The following is a 17,644-nucleotide window of genomic DNA, read 5'->3' on the forward strand; positions in this document are numbered from 1 at the left end:
ATTTTTTTAAAAAAAGAAAAATCAACTCTATTGAAATCATCCCCCAAATCTTTGATAATTCCTGTGCTCAATAACCTGCTGCCTTCTCAAGCTAAAACACATGGTTTAAACTCTCTCAACATTTAGTCAAAGTCCTGCATAATGCAGCCATATCTCAACTATCTGGAGTTTAAAACTGCTGTCAGTTTCTTTTATGTACCTTTTGATTCCAGCAAACTAGACATGTTTTTCCTTCTCAAGGCTCTGCTCACAGTTTTCTCTTGAAACATTTTTCTATATCCTCAACCATCAAAATCCTAATCATTGTTCAAGGTCTAGTTCAAATGCCACACCTATAGCAAAGACTTGCCTGTCTACTCAGCGGTAATTCATCCCCTTAGCAGCTGTGCTTTCACAGTATCTGTTATTTTTACTCACATCTGTCCCATCCCACATGGATCTATGGTTTGTTTCTCAGTCGTATCCGACTCTTCAGAGACCCCGTAGACTGTAGCCCACCAGGCTCCTCTGCCATGGGGTTTCCCAGGCAAGAATATTGGAGTGGGTTGCCACTTCCTTTCTGACCCAGGGATAGAGCGCTCATCTCCTGCATTGCAGGCACATTCTTTATCGCTGAGCCACTGGGGATTTATTTCTGTTTACAGTATTGTAACACTTTCCCTGCCCTGCTAGAATGTAACTAAGTAAAAGCTGTGTCCCACACCTCACTGTGATCACCAGTAAGCGGCACAGTATCTTAGATAAAATAAGGGTAAATATAGATTAAATTAAATCTGACTTGAAGGGAAATTTGACTATTAATAAACAACAATGAAAACAAAATAGAGCAAACTATCTGGAAAGGATATGGCAATCACATCCCTAAAACTTACAAAATGACCATTCTACTCCAATTATGTACAAATTCATACCCGTAAATTCTTTCACACAAAAGAAAACAACAATTCAGTTATGGAAAGTCTGTATGAATAACAGCTTTAAAATAAATAAATGTTTTCAAAAAAGTATTCTGAAAACAGTTAAGTATTACACCATTACAGATTTTAATTAACCATGATTATGATAGTCTACTATTCTTTACCATAATGTATGTCTTAACTATCAGACTGTTTCTATTCTTTAGCAGAGCTCTACTCAAGTTTTCTAAGGGTTAAAATTAATTAATTTGAAACAGCTGATAACTACATTACAGTGATTCAGGAATCATCAAATAACTATGTTCAGATTATATTAAATCCTAAAAATATACAGAATTATAAAAAGAACCAAGTCTGTAAAATTTTATACTTTATAATTATATAAAACCAAGTATACTAAAAACTATACATTTTTTAAAAAACTAAGAGCTCGGACTCCCTTGGTTTATTTTGTAAACTTTTATACAAGTTCCTTATAAGAATATTCAGGGGATAATAAGACTTAGCCAACTAAAAAAAGATACTTTGTACATCACATAGCAATCTAGATCATCAGAGGAAAAAAACTATTTTCCCAGTCAAGAACGCTTGCCTAATTTTAGTAACTTCAAGGCTCTACACTATAGAGCTCTAGGCAAATGGGTAGGGGATAATACATGAGTGAAACAAAAACCTCTGGGTCAATTTTAAGAGCTAAATATTGCTTTTATTATGTAAAGCCTGTGAACTTCCTACTGGAAAGATTTCCTAATAATCAACATGTTCATGGGTTCATCAATTTTCCTAGGATATACCTAAAGCCATATGTAAATACTAGAAACATTTTTGTTTATATTTGTTATACAGAGGCTCCTTATATAATATCAAGTTATTCAAAAGCAATTAGAAACTTTTGGTTTAAAAATATGCCAACACTTGTTAGCTGAGATATTGAAAAAAGTAGGACAAAAGCAGCAGCAGAAGAGTACAAAAAGCAACTGTAATGCCAAATAAAAGGTCTCACAATTAACGAGCTATGTGACACCAATACAGGTTTTAATAAAACAGACTGAGCTGTATAAAATTCTTTATATTCTTTGCATACTCCTGTATAGTTTATCTTTCTCTAAAAAATTAATTAAATGGTGGCAAACAGCTCAAAGAATTTCAGAAGCAACATTATTTTAATCTGGCATGTTATGACACCTAGATGAACAGCAGAATTTGTGGTCTTGGTTATAAACACTATGATTTTAAAGTTGATAATGGCCTTCTATTTTATAGAGTGCTAACAAAGGAATGCCACAATAGGAAGCGCAGTATGGTAGACTGGTAATCAGGAAATTAAAATTCTAGCTCTGCTATTCTTAGTTACACAGGAACTATGTAAACTTTGGCAAAAATTTTCTTCACCTCTATGAATTTCAGACTCATCTCATCTATAAATAATAAAAGTGAGAGTGTGTTCTCTTTTCATCTGTGTGAGTGTATATACACACATAAAATATCTAAATGTTAATGCTGGTTTAAAAGGAGAATTAGAAAATATTAGACACTGAAAATTCAAAAATAGTTAAGTTCCATATGAACAAATACACTTGAAAAAACTGGTATTCTGAAAGTTAAGGATAGGCAAACAAAGAGTAAAGAACAGTTAAGCATGTTAATTAAAAACATACAACAGGAAACTAATTAACCTCCAGTTTGGGGCTCCACAAATATTATAAATTTATGCTTGCTCTATTTTAGAATGTTGATTATTAATTACTTCCTGGATGAACTTCAGGAATAAGACATAATATAAAATTAACATACAATTACCAATTGAAACTAAGCACACTTTAGTTTGCTTCAAAGTTTGGCTTCTGGAAAGCCAAAATCAAATTATTTTTATAAAGAAGCAATTTTGTGAAAAAGAAGCAATTTTGTAACTTATAAAAGCATTCAAAAGCAGCAATCTGAAAGTATACAACTATAAAATGGCTAAATGTTGCACACTTATTAATGCCAAACAATATTTCTACTTTTATTCTTTAAAACTGTCATGTAACTCACTTCAAATTTCTTTTTTAAGTTAAGTATAAAACTGAAGAGAGAGGAGGCCCCAGAGCTCAGAACTGCCGAAGAATAAACTACTCACGTAGTAGAATTCTGTATTCTGAGAAAGAAGTCCCTCATTGCTCATACATTCCATGAGTAAATAACTTCTATCATAAAGCTCTAATTCATGCATCAGGAGAATAGGTGGGTTTTAACAGAACTGCTTAAAGATTCTTTCTTAGAAAATATGAAAAATGGAGTAACTGTTCATTTGCCAAAGACCATAATATAATTTTTTTCAATCCTAAATTGATTGTTATAGATTAAACTAATTTAAGGTGAAGCCTTACTCCTGAAATTACGAAGCACAAAATATCAATTAAGATTTTCAAACAGGCCATCAAATTTGTTTTTTAAAAAAATTTCTTACTGTAATGAAGTCATCCCCTTTAACCATTCTTCCTTGGTAAAAAATCCCATGCTTTCAGCCTCCAATTTCCACGCTAAAACTAACATAATAATCTGGAAAGAACAGAACATAAAGGATAGGGGAGAAGTCAGCACAGAGATTATCATGTCTATATTTATCATGGAGAGCATTTTTATACAACTATTTCCATCCTTCAACTATTAAAGAGTACAATCTCTGGAATTATTAACTGTAAAGAAATTTAGATGGGTCAATTTCTTAAAAGCAAAATATTCTAACAGTTTCTGAAGGTAGAATCTCGCTTACTCTATTACAAAAGACATTTATATCAAGAAAGATAATACATGCCCCAATTAAATTCACTTAAAAAAACCTAAATGAAAATCTGCAATATTCATGAAGAAACAAAAGTTTCTTATAAGATTAAACTGTTCTAATTTTTAGAAATTTATGAATATGCTATACCCCACTTGCATTCCATTCTACTTAAAAATAAAACATACATTTTCAGGTTCAACACCAATGTCTTCACAAAATTTTTCCATTCCTTCTGGCCCTACAACTTCATCAGGACCTTCAAAGACAAAAATAATTTATATATTTTATTGTTATAACTTTATATCAACATAAAACAGTGTGTTAAAGGAATTTATGAATACATAACATTTTTTTGTGAATAATTGACTTTGAATTTTGACATACCTTTGATAAAGTATGAACATTTGTACAGATTTTTTTTAACTTTGAAATCCTCTTTGAACATATTATAAAATATAATTAAGGACATAAAAACAAACATTAATGACAATCACTAGGTTGTACAATCACTTGAATCTATCCTTAAAAATACATTTACTGAGAGCTTCCTCTGAAGAAATTTTTTGACAATGCATCAATATAAAGAAGCACAAGAAGGTTTGAGCTCCTTATTCTACTAGAATGTGCCAGTACCAACCCACAATTCAAGACTGTAAACAGAGGAGAATATCTGTTTCTTACTAAAACAGATGGTCATTCATTAACCTTCTGAAATATATCCATAAAAATTTAAACCTTTTTTAAAGATATAACAATAATGATATAAGAAATGGCTACACTGAGATTCCAGAATGAGGTATTTTCCTAGTAAAGCATGAATATTATGTAATCTTAATGTAGAAATAAATGCTTAATCCCTCAATCAGCTATGTCTATCATTAGTTCAAAAATTATGGACATTTTTCCTATTTTTTCCCTTAGTAACACTAAACATAAGTCAGTACATCAATTCTCCTATTTTTTATGTTATCTTTTGACTTGATAAGAGTAAAACAAATTTGTGACAACATGGATGAACCTCAAGGGCATTTTGCTAAGTGAAACAAGTCAGAGAAAGGGAAATACAACGTGAGCTCACTTGTATAAGGAAATCTACCAAAAACAATCAAACTCAAATACAGAGAAGTAATTGGTGGTTGCCAGAGGCAGGGGTGGGCAAAATGAGTGAAGGTGGTCAAAAGGTACAAACTTCCAAACTTAGTAAGTCCTGAGGATGTAACATGGAGCAGGAGGAATATAGTGTTAATAATACTATTTCGTGTATTTGAAAGTAGCTAAGAGAGTAAATCCGGAAAAGGCAATGGCACCCCACTCTTGCCTGGAAAATCCCATGGACCGAGGAGCCTGGTAGGCTGCAGTCCATGGGGTCGCGAAGAGCCGGCCACAACTGAGCGACTTCACTTTCACTTTTCACTTTCATGCATTGGAGAAAGACATGGCAACCCACTCCAGCGTTCTTGCCAGGAGAATCCCAGGGATGGGGGAGCCTGGTGGGCTGCCAGCTATGGCATAGCTGGGGTCGCACAGAGTCGGACACGACTGAAGCGACTTAGCAGCGGCGGCAGCAGCAGCAGCGGCAGCAGCAGCAGCAGCGGCAGCAAGAGAGTAAATTCTTAAAAGTTCTTATCACAAGAAAACAAAATTTGTAGCCATGCGTAGTGACAGGTGGTAATAATTTTGTGATAAAAACATATATCATTATGTTGTATACCTGAAATTAATATAATGATATACCTCAATTTAAAAGGCCAAAATAAATTTTAAAACTAGATATGATACAAATATGTTTACCACACTTGGTTTTTGAAAGAAAACACAGTCTTCAAATATTAAAGTAGCTAAGAGAAACTTGTTTCCTTTCTTAAGGACTAAAAATACTCCAGCTTATATGTCATGGACTAGACCAAGGCTGCTCAGGTGGCATTTTATATCACCATCATTAGTTCATAAGCACAACATGGGGCCAATGTACTACGGTTTTTCTCAGTAGAAAAATGTAACCACCCAGTATGGGACCAGTTAAGCTTTTATTGTCTCAGATGAGGTCCAGACTACTAAGATGATATTAACACATGATGTGAAACCGAATGTTTTAAAAACTCTTTGGTCTAAATAAGTACTGTACTTTTTTATACAGCGAAATGTTAAAAGGTTAAGGGGTGATAATTATAGGAAACTTTCACTTCCTAATATACATTTGGAGACTTTTTTTATGAAAATGTGTTAATTAAGTAATTTTAAAAGCACACATACACAATTAAGGTGTTAAAAAAATAACTGAATGTGCATCCTTATATGTGGTTTGGATGGAAATAAAAACCAGATAAAAAAACTGAATGGAAGAAAACAAAGTTTTTTTAAGTCATGATTGAAACATATTTTAACTGAATGCAGCAAGAAAGCAAACTTGCCCTCCACACTGCCATCAATAGTAATAATAAGAGAAAGCTGAAGAGTCATATCAAGAAATATCAGTTACTGTCATAAAAAATAGCCTCCCTGGAAAATGGGAGACTACTGATAAAAATTTGATAAGAATCAAGTTAAATTGTGTTCTATAAAGATATATAAGATACATATAAGACCTTTTTGTAAATGTCAAGTGACTTTCACAAAACAAATAACAACAATCTAAATCTAAAACCAAGTCTATACTAATGTTCTTTTCCCCAGATCACATAACATCAATTATACTTCTTCAAACAAACTCTTCCAATAAAACTACTTCCAGGGTAAAACCTCTGGAGTAGAATTTAACTATTTCAGGCACAGTATGGGTTTCTACTCAACTTAAGAAGCTATGAAAATGATGTAGTTCACTCTACCAGCTGGTTACTTTACTAGGACTAAGCAATTCTATCTCCCCTTTTTTGATTCTTTATAAGACTTTAAAATGCCTTTTCACTTCCTACACCTTTCTTCAACAACAGGCCTAATATATTCCTGAATCCTTGCCAATGCAAGTATCACTCAAAATGAGAGGTCTTATGAAAGGGAAAAACTATCAGGCTTTTCACACACCACTTATGACCTACAATATCTTATTAACAAGATTTGTAGTAAAACATTCTGTTGCAGTTGTTTCACTCAACCCTGTCGGACTCTTTCGCAGACCCCATGGACTGCAACCTGCCAGGCTTCTCTGTTCATGGGATTTTCTGGGCAATAATACTGGAGTGGGTTGCCATTTCCTCCTCCAGGAAACGCTTTTAAAATTTAAAAGAAAATCAATTTTCTGATGGTTTAATAACCATATAGTTCCCAGCTATACCTGCAGGGTCTAAAACAATGCCAGCCAGAGCAAATGCTCAGGGGAAAAAAAAAATCTGCTCAAAGCATGACACAGCACCTTAAACATAAGCTACATAGGAGCTACATTGTTAATTTTTTGGAACAGTATTATAAAAATATATAACCAGTAAATCTGATGCTGCAATACTATCACTTTTTAAATCAAAGCTAACGTTTATTGGGTTCTAACTACATACCAGGTACAGTACTAAGTGTTTTCTTTACATGTTTTATCTCAGAAGGCACAATTATTGTCTCCATTTTAAACAAGGACATCTCAGTTACTCTAACTGACAAACAACTAGCACCTCCTCATCGTTTTGGTCTCTGACTGAAGCAATCTCCAGAGGGGCCTTCCCTAGTCACCTTATTTGAAAGTCTATCCCAACTTTCTACTTCCCATCCCTGCATCACACCACATTACTTTTATAATCTTCCACCCATCTGTAATTATCTTGCTTATTCACTGTGTCTTCTCCATTAGAAGGCAAGTCCCCAAGGGCAGGGATCTTGTCTGACTTGCTCACCACTATACTCCCAGCACTCAGCACAGCGCCTGATACATGGACTCAAGGGCTCCATAAATATGCATCATTCGATGAAGGACAGAAAACAAGTTAACCTCTAGTATACTTACTAATTTTTTTTTGGAAAAGGAAAACTGGCTGCCACGTACAAATTTTAAAACCAGATAGTAGCAGTTAAGCATAGGCTACATGGTCAGAATGACCGGGGTTTGAATCCAGGTTCTTGTCACTGTATGATCTTGGGCAAATTACTTGATCTAAGCCTGTTTCTCATCTATAAAACAAGAATACCACCACCTACTTAGCAGAATGGTCACAGGGAAAAATTAGATAATAAAGAATAAAGATAGCAATTAGTTTGCTGGCTATTAAAAAATGTTGGCATAGAAAATAAACGGTTAACGAAATCTAATCCTACGCTACCCAGGAAAGTCCCTATGAGAAGTAAAACAATCAAGCATGAAAGAAAAAAAAAAAGACTAATTAATTTTATGTATCTAGTACCCTTTATAGGTGAAATAAGATGACCAGCCTTTGATTCTATACCTTACCATGCATACCAGTAAAACTGGCATTTTGAATATTGGGTCAACATTTCAAATGGAGGTCAAAAGAAAATGAATTCCCTCTATTTAATTTGGGTTAGTGGTTGTCTTGGGATGCCAGTAATAGCAGCTTTTCTCGTCTATAAAGAATCTGTTCTGTTACTAAACAATTTTCAAATTATATTGTTGAGATTGCTCAGAGGATACCAACAGTGAAGTTACTGTCTCTCAAAATAGTCTTTTTTTCCATACATAACCTAAAACTAAATCTTAAGTTCAAAATTCCCTTGAGATCTATGCCTTATTATCACTAAATATAAGACAATGACTGCATATACAGTGTTTTATTCTACACAAACACTCTGAGGATGATAGGTAAAAGGGGAAAAAACCCCCAAAAAACCCAACCAGGGAGGCAGGTAAAAGAAGGAAACAGTTGGGAGTGGAGGGCAGATTTAAAAATCAATAATTCCAAAAAGAACTAATCATTCTAACGATTCTATGGGGGAAAAAAATGTATAAAATTTAATATGAATTAATCTCCCCTTTAACTGCTATTTAGAAGTTAATAATAAATGAGAAACAAGTTCCTTTTTCATATACTTAACTCTGGCCTCATCCCAGGCTTTTGACTTTTACCTCTGAACTAGTCTCATCCTAGACCTAGAGTTTTTCATTCACCTCCTATAAGATTTAGTGCAGGTTAAACCAGCTTCTTCAAGAAATTTTCACTGACACTTTCAAGGTTGGGTTATACACTCCTCCCATGAACTCTCACAGTGCATCTTCCTAATATATTAATAGCATATAGAATACTATACTAACATCAGTCTGTTTAGTTTCTTATTTATTATTGCATCTCCAGTGGAAGTGAATGGCTAAATAAATGTATTAAAAGGTAAAACTGTCATGGAATGATATATGAGTTTAAAATCTTTTACTATATCTTCCCAAAAGTTTCACAAAAAAGTTTCAGAAAATACAAGCTTATGGTTCAGAAAAACTTCAAAGAAAACTGAAAAGAAAAACAAGAACCATATAAAGTATAAAATGTTCTATTACACATAGTTTTCCAGAATACCAACTCTACTGTAGCCAATGGACATAAGCCAATAATGAATCTATTTACAAATTTTACTAACAGTAAATGAGTTTCACCCTACCCACTAAACATATACTGAATTACATATTTAAAAAGATATCAGCCTGAAAGGGCACCGAATTCTTAGCCTAACCATAATCCTCAGTCTTGACCCTGATCTCAGCACACAGCACTAACACACAGCAGGCCTGCAATAAATATTTGTTAAATGAATGAACCAAAAAAAAAAAGTTTTAAAGCATGTGACTGATATCTTCTTATATTAATTTCATTACCTGCATACTCATAAAACCAAGCCAGGCACTTCTTGCTTGAAAAATGTTCCTCTCCACTTATTAGTCTAGCAGGGGGTTGGGATCTGCAATAGCTTAGAAAACACACAAATGCCTAAGAATTTTATCAAGTCTCAACTTTTAGTGAAAAGCTAAGTTCAATATGAACTACTTCAATTCAAACCAAAGTCTTTTTTTTTTTTTTTTTTACAGTTGGTGTTATAGGGAAAAACTGGAATTGTTAAATATATGCAATTTGAAACAGTAATCTACACATAAAAATTTCTGGCTAACAAAGCCCAAATGCTACTTTGCTCACTATCAAATACCAAAAATATCACTAAAATTATTGCTCCCAGATTTCAAAAAACCACACAGAAGTTCAACCTAATGGTCTCAATGCAGGACTGGTAGTTGGGAAAATATAAACCTTTACAGTGATTCTGCTGATTTGCATAGAAATTCTGTATGTGTATAATTTGAAAATGAACTTTACAAAGTATACTTTGATACCCAGTGAATCAATATTTCAGAATATTATATATTAGGAGTTGTTTATTTACCATCTACCAAACTTAAACATTTTAAAGATAAAAGATAATATAGGACTTAAAGGTATAATTAGATTCCACAGATTAAAAAAAAAGGAAAAAAAAAAAATTCTAATAGATCATACCAGTTCAAATAATTGGGCCAAAGCAGTTTAATCCCAGGATCTATCTTTTTCATAAAATAATTAAAATTTAGAAAGTTCGTTAAGTGGCCTCTAAGATTTAACGAATAGAGAAACTTTTCTCAAGCTCAGTTATACTACCACAGTGACAGGAATGCTCTAACTTCTGCAACTATGTAATCGTTTTTGAATAATGTAATATAAAATAAGGGTGCCAAATTAAAATTTTAAGTTGACAGAGCAAAGTATCACCTGAGTGCTAAGAATACTAACGGCTCAGCCGTTTTAATGTGCTTAATTCAAATAATTTTAATACGTTATACATTTAAGATTGCTACAAGTTAAAGTAAAAGAAATTAATTTGCATGCGTCATACAGATATGAGCTAGTGGAGTATATGTCAAATTCTAGTATGAGTTATTAAGAGGTATAAGAATACAGCAGTATCTTTCACAGTAATAGTCCAATACCCTCGGGCTCTTCCGCCAACCACAGTAATAAGAGGAAAAATCCAACCAATTACAAAAAAGATGAAGCAGACTAAAAGAGGTCACCTACCTTACATTTTAAGCAGATTTCTCTTTAAGGAGAGCTCTATCATTATCTCCTCTTAATAATGCTGGCTACTTGAAATGGTAGCATCTGAAGTTCTTACATTAAGTGCCAACCACTAAGACAGTCAAGACATCCAATAAGGAGATTTAAAAAACCCACTTCTCAGACGTAAATTGCACTGATTTTTTGCAGCATACAGTGTTGCTGTAATGCCTTAATGACATGCTACAACGGAACCAAAGAGCTATACAACTACAACTCTGCCTTGCTTTCTTTTTCTCCAAAATGCAGAGTATAACAGCTCTCAAATTATTAATATTTATGTTGAGAGCTAACAACATCCTGATGGCTAAACAACAAAACGCATGCAGGGCCTTTTCAACTTTGCACACAGCGACTTAGCTATGGAGGCACTATAGCCAGGCACTTTATTTGGCAGGTGGAGACACTATGCTTCCAGAAAATGGGCCTCCTGCTGGGATGGTCCGGGTTAGATCACTCCAAATACTAAATCTGGAGGCCAATTCCAGCACAAGGAGCTTCTCTTTCTATGACTCTCAAAGCAGCAGTCAGGACCAAATTCCTCGCGCTCTGCTCCTTTCTTCACAGTCTACAGAGAAATTCTAGAAGTGACCCTTGCACGGATCTGTACACTGCCAGGTCTGGATTGAGGGCGGGGGAGGCTTAGGGAACGGTGGGGTACTCGTCTCCCCCACCATCCTCGGCACGCAGAGTCGGGAAGCGACTCTCAGAGTCCCTCAGCGGCGCCTGAGCACACAACCCAACACGAGGTGGAGCCCTGCACAGACTCACGAGGTCCGGCGCCTGCCACCCCGGTTTATCAGAGGGGGCTCGCCTCTCCCGGGCCCGAGGCCTGCCCGGCCGCCTCCTCTTTCGGTCCTGAAGCAAAAAGAAAAGACTGAAGGGCAGGGGGCGGCGGTACCTGGAGATTTTACACTTTTTGAGGCCTCCGTCTTCCGCCGCTGCCGCTGCCACCCCAGATTTTCTCTTCTTCTTCACCGGCATCTTCCGCCCTCCCCTGCGGGGCGGGCAGGCGAGCCGGGGAAGGGGGTCGCTGCTCGCTGAGGACTCCTCAGGGCTGGCTCCCGCTTCCCAGAGACAGCAGCAAGAGAAGGAGCAGAGCCGCCAGCCCGCCCCCGAGCGGCGCACCCCGGCCGCCGCTCGCTCCCAGGTCCCCTGCCCGTCCTTCTCAGCGCAAAGCCGCGGGGGCACCCCGCCTGTAGGCACTTTGGCGGATCACACCGGCGACAGAACGCTGACGGCGCGGCACCGCCGCGAGTCACACTCTCCTATAGCCAGAGGTGCAGCCTGACCCGGATGCGGATCGCCCGAGGCCGGAAGTGACGCGCTCAGAGACAGCCGCCAGGGGGCGTGGCTCGGGAGGGGCGTGGCTCCTCTCTTCCTGGCCCAGTTACTCTGTGAGGCCGCCTCCAATGGAGAAGTTGAGGGTTACTGACTGGTTGACCGCCTTTAGTTGTCAAAGCTATCCCGACTTTTCTCACGAAGCTTCCAATCTGCCTTAATACTGATGGTAATCCCCCCCCAAATGTCTTAGGAAACCACTAATACTCTGCAGAATGCCATTAATTGGTTCAGAATGGATATGTGAAAATGAAGCATCGGGAAGCAACTTTATTTCCTATGGACTTGAACCTGAAAGGAGGTGGAGAATGAAGCCAAAACTCAGAAGAGATCTGAATTAAGCAGAAAGAAAAATCAAGAAGACATTTTATGATATGAGTCTGTGCTGTACCCTAGAATTTTGAGATACTTGAGCAAATAAATCTCACTGCTTTGCTTATGCAATTAAGTTCTCTGTCACTAGAACCAAAAGAATGTTATTTTTTAACCCAAATTTGAACAAAATCAAGTTTCTATAAAGAAATACTGCTTGTAAGTAGAGGACAGTTCAGTTCAGTTCAGTCACTCAGTCATGTCCTACTCTTCGCGACCCCATGAATTGCAGCAAGCCAGGCCTCCCTGTCCATCACCAACTCCCAGAGTTCACTCAGACTCACGTCCACCGAGTCAGCGATGCCATCAAGCCATCTCATCCTCTATCGTCCCCTTCTCCTCCTGTCCCCAATCCCTCCCAGCGTCACAGTCTTTTCCAATGAGTCAACTCTCTGCACGAGGTGGCCAAAGTACTGGAGTTTCAGCTTTAGCATCATTCCTTCCAAAGAATACCCAGAACTGATCTCCTTTAGAATGGACTGATTGGATCTCCTTGCAGTCCAAGGGACTTTCAAGAGTCTTCTCCAGGTTTTCATCTTGAAAGGAGTTTGACGTTTCTACTTGTTCAAGAACTGCATTGCAAGCCAGACAAGATTCATTATGATCTCATCACCTCGAGTTTACGGTCAGTCAAACTAAAAAAAAAAAAAGAGTCTTCTCCAATACCACAGTTCAAAAGCATCAGTTCTTCAGCGCTCAGCTTTCTTCGCAGTCCAACTCTCACATCCATACATGACCACTGGAAAAACCATAGCCTTGACTAGACGGACCTTAGTTGGCAAAGATATGTCTCTGGTTTTGAATATGCTATCTAGGTTGGTCATAACTTTCCTTCCAAGGAGGAAGCATCTTTTAATTTCATGGCTTCAATCACCATCTGCAGTGATTTTGGAGCCCAAAAAAATAAAGTCTAACACTCTTTCCACTGTTTCCCCACCTATTTCCCATGAAGTGATAGGACTGGTATGCCATGATCTTCGTTTTCTGAATGTTGAGCTTTAAGCCAACTTTTTCACTCTCCTCTTTCACTTTCATCAAGAGGCTTTTTAGTTCCTCTTCACTTTCTGCCATAAGGGTGGTGTCATCTGCATATCTGAGGTTACTGATATTTCTCCCAGCAATCTTGATTCCAGCTTGTGCTTCTTCCAGCCCAGGGTTTCTCATGATGTACTCTGCATATAAGTTAAGCAGGGTGGCAATATACAGCCTTGATGTACTCCTTTTCCTATTTGGAACCAGTCTGTTGTTCCATGTCCAGTTCTAACTGTTGCTTCCTGACCTGCATATAGGTTTCTCAAAAGGCAGGTCAGGTGGTCTGGTATTCCCATCTCTTTCAGAATTTTCCACAGTTTATTGTGATCCACACAGTCAAAGGCTTTGGCATAGTCAATAAAGCAGAAAGAGATGTTTTTCTGGAATTTTGCCTTTTTGATGATCCAGCAGATGTTAGCAATTTGATCTCTGGTTCTTCTGCCTTTTCTAAAACCAGCTTGAACATCTGGAAGTTCACGGTTCATGTACTGCTGAAGCCTGGCTTGGGGAATTTTGAGCATTAATATACTACCGTGTGAGATGAGTGTAACTGTGCGGTAGTTTGAGTATTCTTTGGCAAGTAGAGGACAGAGGAACATGTTAAAACTCAATGTGATCAGCAAAATCTAGGCTATCAGAAGATGTACAAGAAAATAACAGAGATTCAACAACAAAGTATTAGAGTGAAAGAGAAAGAAGGAAATTGTAAAAGATGTTTAAAAAACAGATCAATCATTTTTTCACATGTGATTCTTACTTGAGTCTTTATTCAAATGACATAAACAATATTTTGTCCCATATTTGTCCCAACATATGGGACAATTGGAAAATTGAATATTAGCTGATAGTTCAGAAAATTCTAGAACAGTCAAAATTATGTGTAGGACAGGTATCACTGATGCTTGGGAACTGGGTTGGGGTGGTGATGGAGGTGGAAAACTTGACTGCAAAGAGGCCCAGGGGAATTTTTTTTAACTTTTAATTAGAGTATAACCAATTAACAATGTTGTGATACTTTCAGGCAGACAGCAAAGGGACTCAACCACACATATACATGTATCCATTCTCCCCCAAACTCCCCTCCCATCCAGTCTGCCACGTAACAGTGAGCAGAATTCCAAGGGGACTTTTAAGGTAATTGTCATATTCTATGTCTTGATTGAGGTGGTAGTATATATACTTGTTAAAACTCACTAAACTGTACATTTAAAAACATATGCCTCATCAGACACATAGAGAGGCATAAACAGGAATGTTTATTGTGGTTATTGTGTCCCTTCTCTACTGTTGTTTGTTGCGTGACAGTGGGGAAAGACAATTGTTTCTGAGTTTACATGTCACTGGATGATAGAGAACCACTTCCCTATGTAAGGAAGAAAGTCCTTTCATTCCTGGAGATTCTGGAGATTCAGCAGAATGTAGTGACTGGATAGGAGACTACCGCATCTATATAATTCTTTGAGGAAAAGACACAAGTCTGGGTCCATGTAGAGTATCAACTCATTCAGTCAGTTACTCAAACAATAAGTGATCACTTAACCCAAGAATTGGTGGATTTAGGGATATAAAAGGCAGGCATGACTCCTGCATTTATGAAGCTTACAGTTTGGAGGAGGAAATATATGTAGCCCATCTGCATTTAAGAGAACTTTATGAACAAATAAGGTCAATAATCTATGCTTGTCAGTTATATTAAAGGGAAGGTGATTTCCCTGGGAATCACTTAGACCATTTTCTTCATTGCTTTCCCTGCTGCTACTGCTGCTGCTAAGTCGCTTCAGTCGTGTCTGACTCTGTGCGACCCCATAGACGACAGACCACCAGGCTCCCCCGTCCCTGGGATTCTCCAGGCAAGAACACTGGAGCGGGTTGCCATTTCCTTCTCCAATGCATGAAAGTGAAAAGTGAAAGAGAAGTCGCTCAGTCATGTCTGACTCTTAGGGATCCCATGGACTGGAGCCCACCAGGCTCCTCCATCCATGGGATGCTTTCCCGGATCGGTACCTAATACCACCACTATACCTCCATTCTCAAATGGAGTATTCCCTTACTCCAATTACAGTTAACAGATGGAGCATACTGATAGCATCACTGTCTGTGAGTGGTATAGAATTGCCTAGTTATGTAGTTTTTATCTTTTTTGCCCTTCACCAATATACAGATATACATTATTTTTCATTAAGAAGGCACCTGGAATGGATATATAAACTATGACAGTACTATCGTTCTTTGTTGTGTACTACGCTTTTTTTAAAAATGAAAGTCAGTGAGAAGGAAAGGGTGTGTTGAAGCATTTACCTTAAATAGGAACTCATGTGTTCTGGTTTGAGAGCCAAAGAAGACACTAAGTGACTTTAGGCAAGACACAATTTCTTTTATCTTTCATCATATTCTACTGATACATAGAAGGCTATAGAAAAAAAAAAAAGCTACTGAATACTATCCATATATAAAGACAGAGGGCACATATTTATGCCAAATGGGGCAGTAGGCAAAAGGACCGAGACTGAGCCATAGCTTTGATCTATTTGACATCCTGGTTATAAATCCATCCCTTAGCTTTTGGGGTTATAGAATGAAGCCATGAAAAAAATCTTTTTATATAGTTGCATCTATATCCAAGCAGCTAAAAATAGTGTCGTAAAATGTGCTAATTCATATATCCTGTACATAGTCTATTTTTTTCTTAATCCTTATTTCAAATAAAGCATTTCAACTTACCAGAAAAATAAACAATACAGAAATTAAGTGATTTGTGAGATATCACTTTATTGTGGTCCTGGTTCTATACAAATAGTTTCCTTTCCATACATTAGCATTTATTCTTTCAAAACAACCTTATGAGCAAAAATTTTCTAAAATATTTTTGTATGTATAAACCTAGAGAAAGAAAACTATGGGACTTCCCTGGTGGTCCAGTGGTTAGGACTTGTCACTTACACTGCTCAGTCTCTGGCACGGGTTCAATCCTTGCCTCAAGGAACTAAGATCCCATAAAAATGAAACAGGACAGCATCATCAACAACAACAAAAAACAATGTCTAAGAAAACAATAGAAAGGCAAGTGACAATGAAAATATGGCAATCCAAAACCTATAGGATGTAACAAAAAAAGTTCTAAGTGGGAAGTTTATAGCAATACAATCTTACCTCAAGAAACCAAAAACATCTCAAATAAACAACCTATCATTAAACCTAAAGCAGCTATAGATGGAAGAACAAACAAAACCTGAAGTTAGTAAAAGGAAAGAAGTCATAGATATCAGAGCAGAAATAAATGATATAGAGATGAAGAAACAATAGCAAAGATCAATGAAACTAAAAGCTGGTTCTCTGACGTTCTAAAATCAAAACTGATAAACCTTTAGCCAAAATCATTAAGAAAGAAAGGGAGAGGACTCAAATCAATAAAATTAGAAACTAAAAAGGAGAAGCTATAACAGACACCCCAGAAATACAAAGGACCATTAAGAGGCTACTACAAATAACTGTACACCAATAAAATGGACAACCTAGAAGAAATAGTAAATTCTTAGAAATGTACAACCTTTCTAACTGAAAGGTTGAACCAGGAAGACTGAACCAGGAAGAAATAGAAAATATTAACAGACACAAGTACTTAAATTGAAACTGATTAAAAATCTTCCAACAGTCTTTCTCCAAGTCTGCTTGTGTGTCTATTCACTCATAACCTTTTTCCTCCTAATAAACAGTTTACTTATTTCACCAAAACAAAACAAAATGAAAAATTTTCCAACAAACAACAGTCCAGGACCAGATGACTTCACAGGAGAATTCTATGAAACATTTAAAGAAGAGCTAACACCTATCCTTTTCAGACTCTCCCAAAAATTGCACAGGGAGGAACCCTCACAAACTCATTCTGCAAGGCCAGCAGTATCACTGACAAACATAGGTGCAAAAATCTCAACCAAATACTTGAAAAAACCAAACAATATATTAAAAGGATCATACACAATGATCAAGTGAAATTTACCACAGGGATGCAAGGATTATTCTATATACCCAAATCAATCTATGTGATACACCATATTAACAAATTAAAGATTAAAAACCATATGATCATCTCAATAGATGCTGAAAAACCTAATCAACAAAATTCAGCATGCATTTATGATAAAAACTCTCCAGGAAGTGAACATAGAAGGAACATACCTCAACATAATAAAGGCCATATATGAGAAACC

The 17,644-nt window shown here is 36.8% G+C and overlaps 1 protein-coding gene across 3 annotated transcripts in view; it reads right to left on the bottom strand.

Annotated features, from left to right (window-relative positions):
• The window catches only part of DCUN1D5 (defective in cullin neddylation 1 domain containing 5), a 31,956-nt gene extending 19,948 nt beyond the window's left edge, over window positions 1-12,008 (bottom strand). Inside the window, exons 1-4 of one of the 3 annotated variants that reach the window (XM_006063067.4) lie at window positions 11,593-12,007; window positions 9,425-9,516; window positions 3,870-3,940; window positions 3,367-3,458 (exon numbers count right to left, since the gene is read on the bottom strand). In XM_006063067.4, coding sequence (XP_006063129.1) covers window positions 3,367-3,458; window positions 3,870-3,940; window positions 9,425-9,516; window positions 11,593-11,675 — 338 coding nt within the window. In that variant the 5' untranslated portion in view covers window positions 11,676-12,007. Of the gene's footprint in view, window positions 1-3,366; window positions 3,459-3,869; window positions 3,941-9,424; window positions 9,517-11,592 lie in introns of all 3 variants that reach the window. The other 2 variants (XM_025267021.3, XM_025267022.3) reach the window with 2 other exon arrangements.
• Between the last annotated feature and the right edge of the window lie 5,636 nt (window positions 12,009-17,644).

The sequence above is a fragment of the Bubalus bubalis genome, chromosome 16 (assembly GCF_019923935.1).
Source record: "Bubalus bubalis isolate 160015118507 breed Murrah chromosome 16, NDDB_SH_1, whole genome shotgun sequence".
NCBI classification, from domain to species: Eukaryota; Metazoa; Chordata; class Mammalia; order Artiodactyla; family Bovidae; genus Bubalus; species Bubalus bubalis.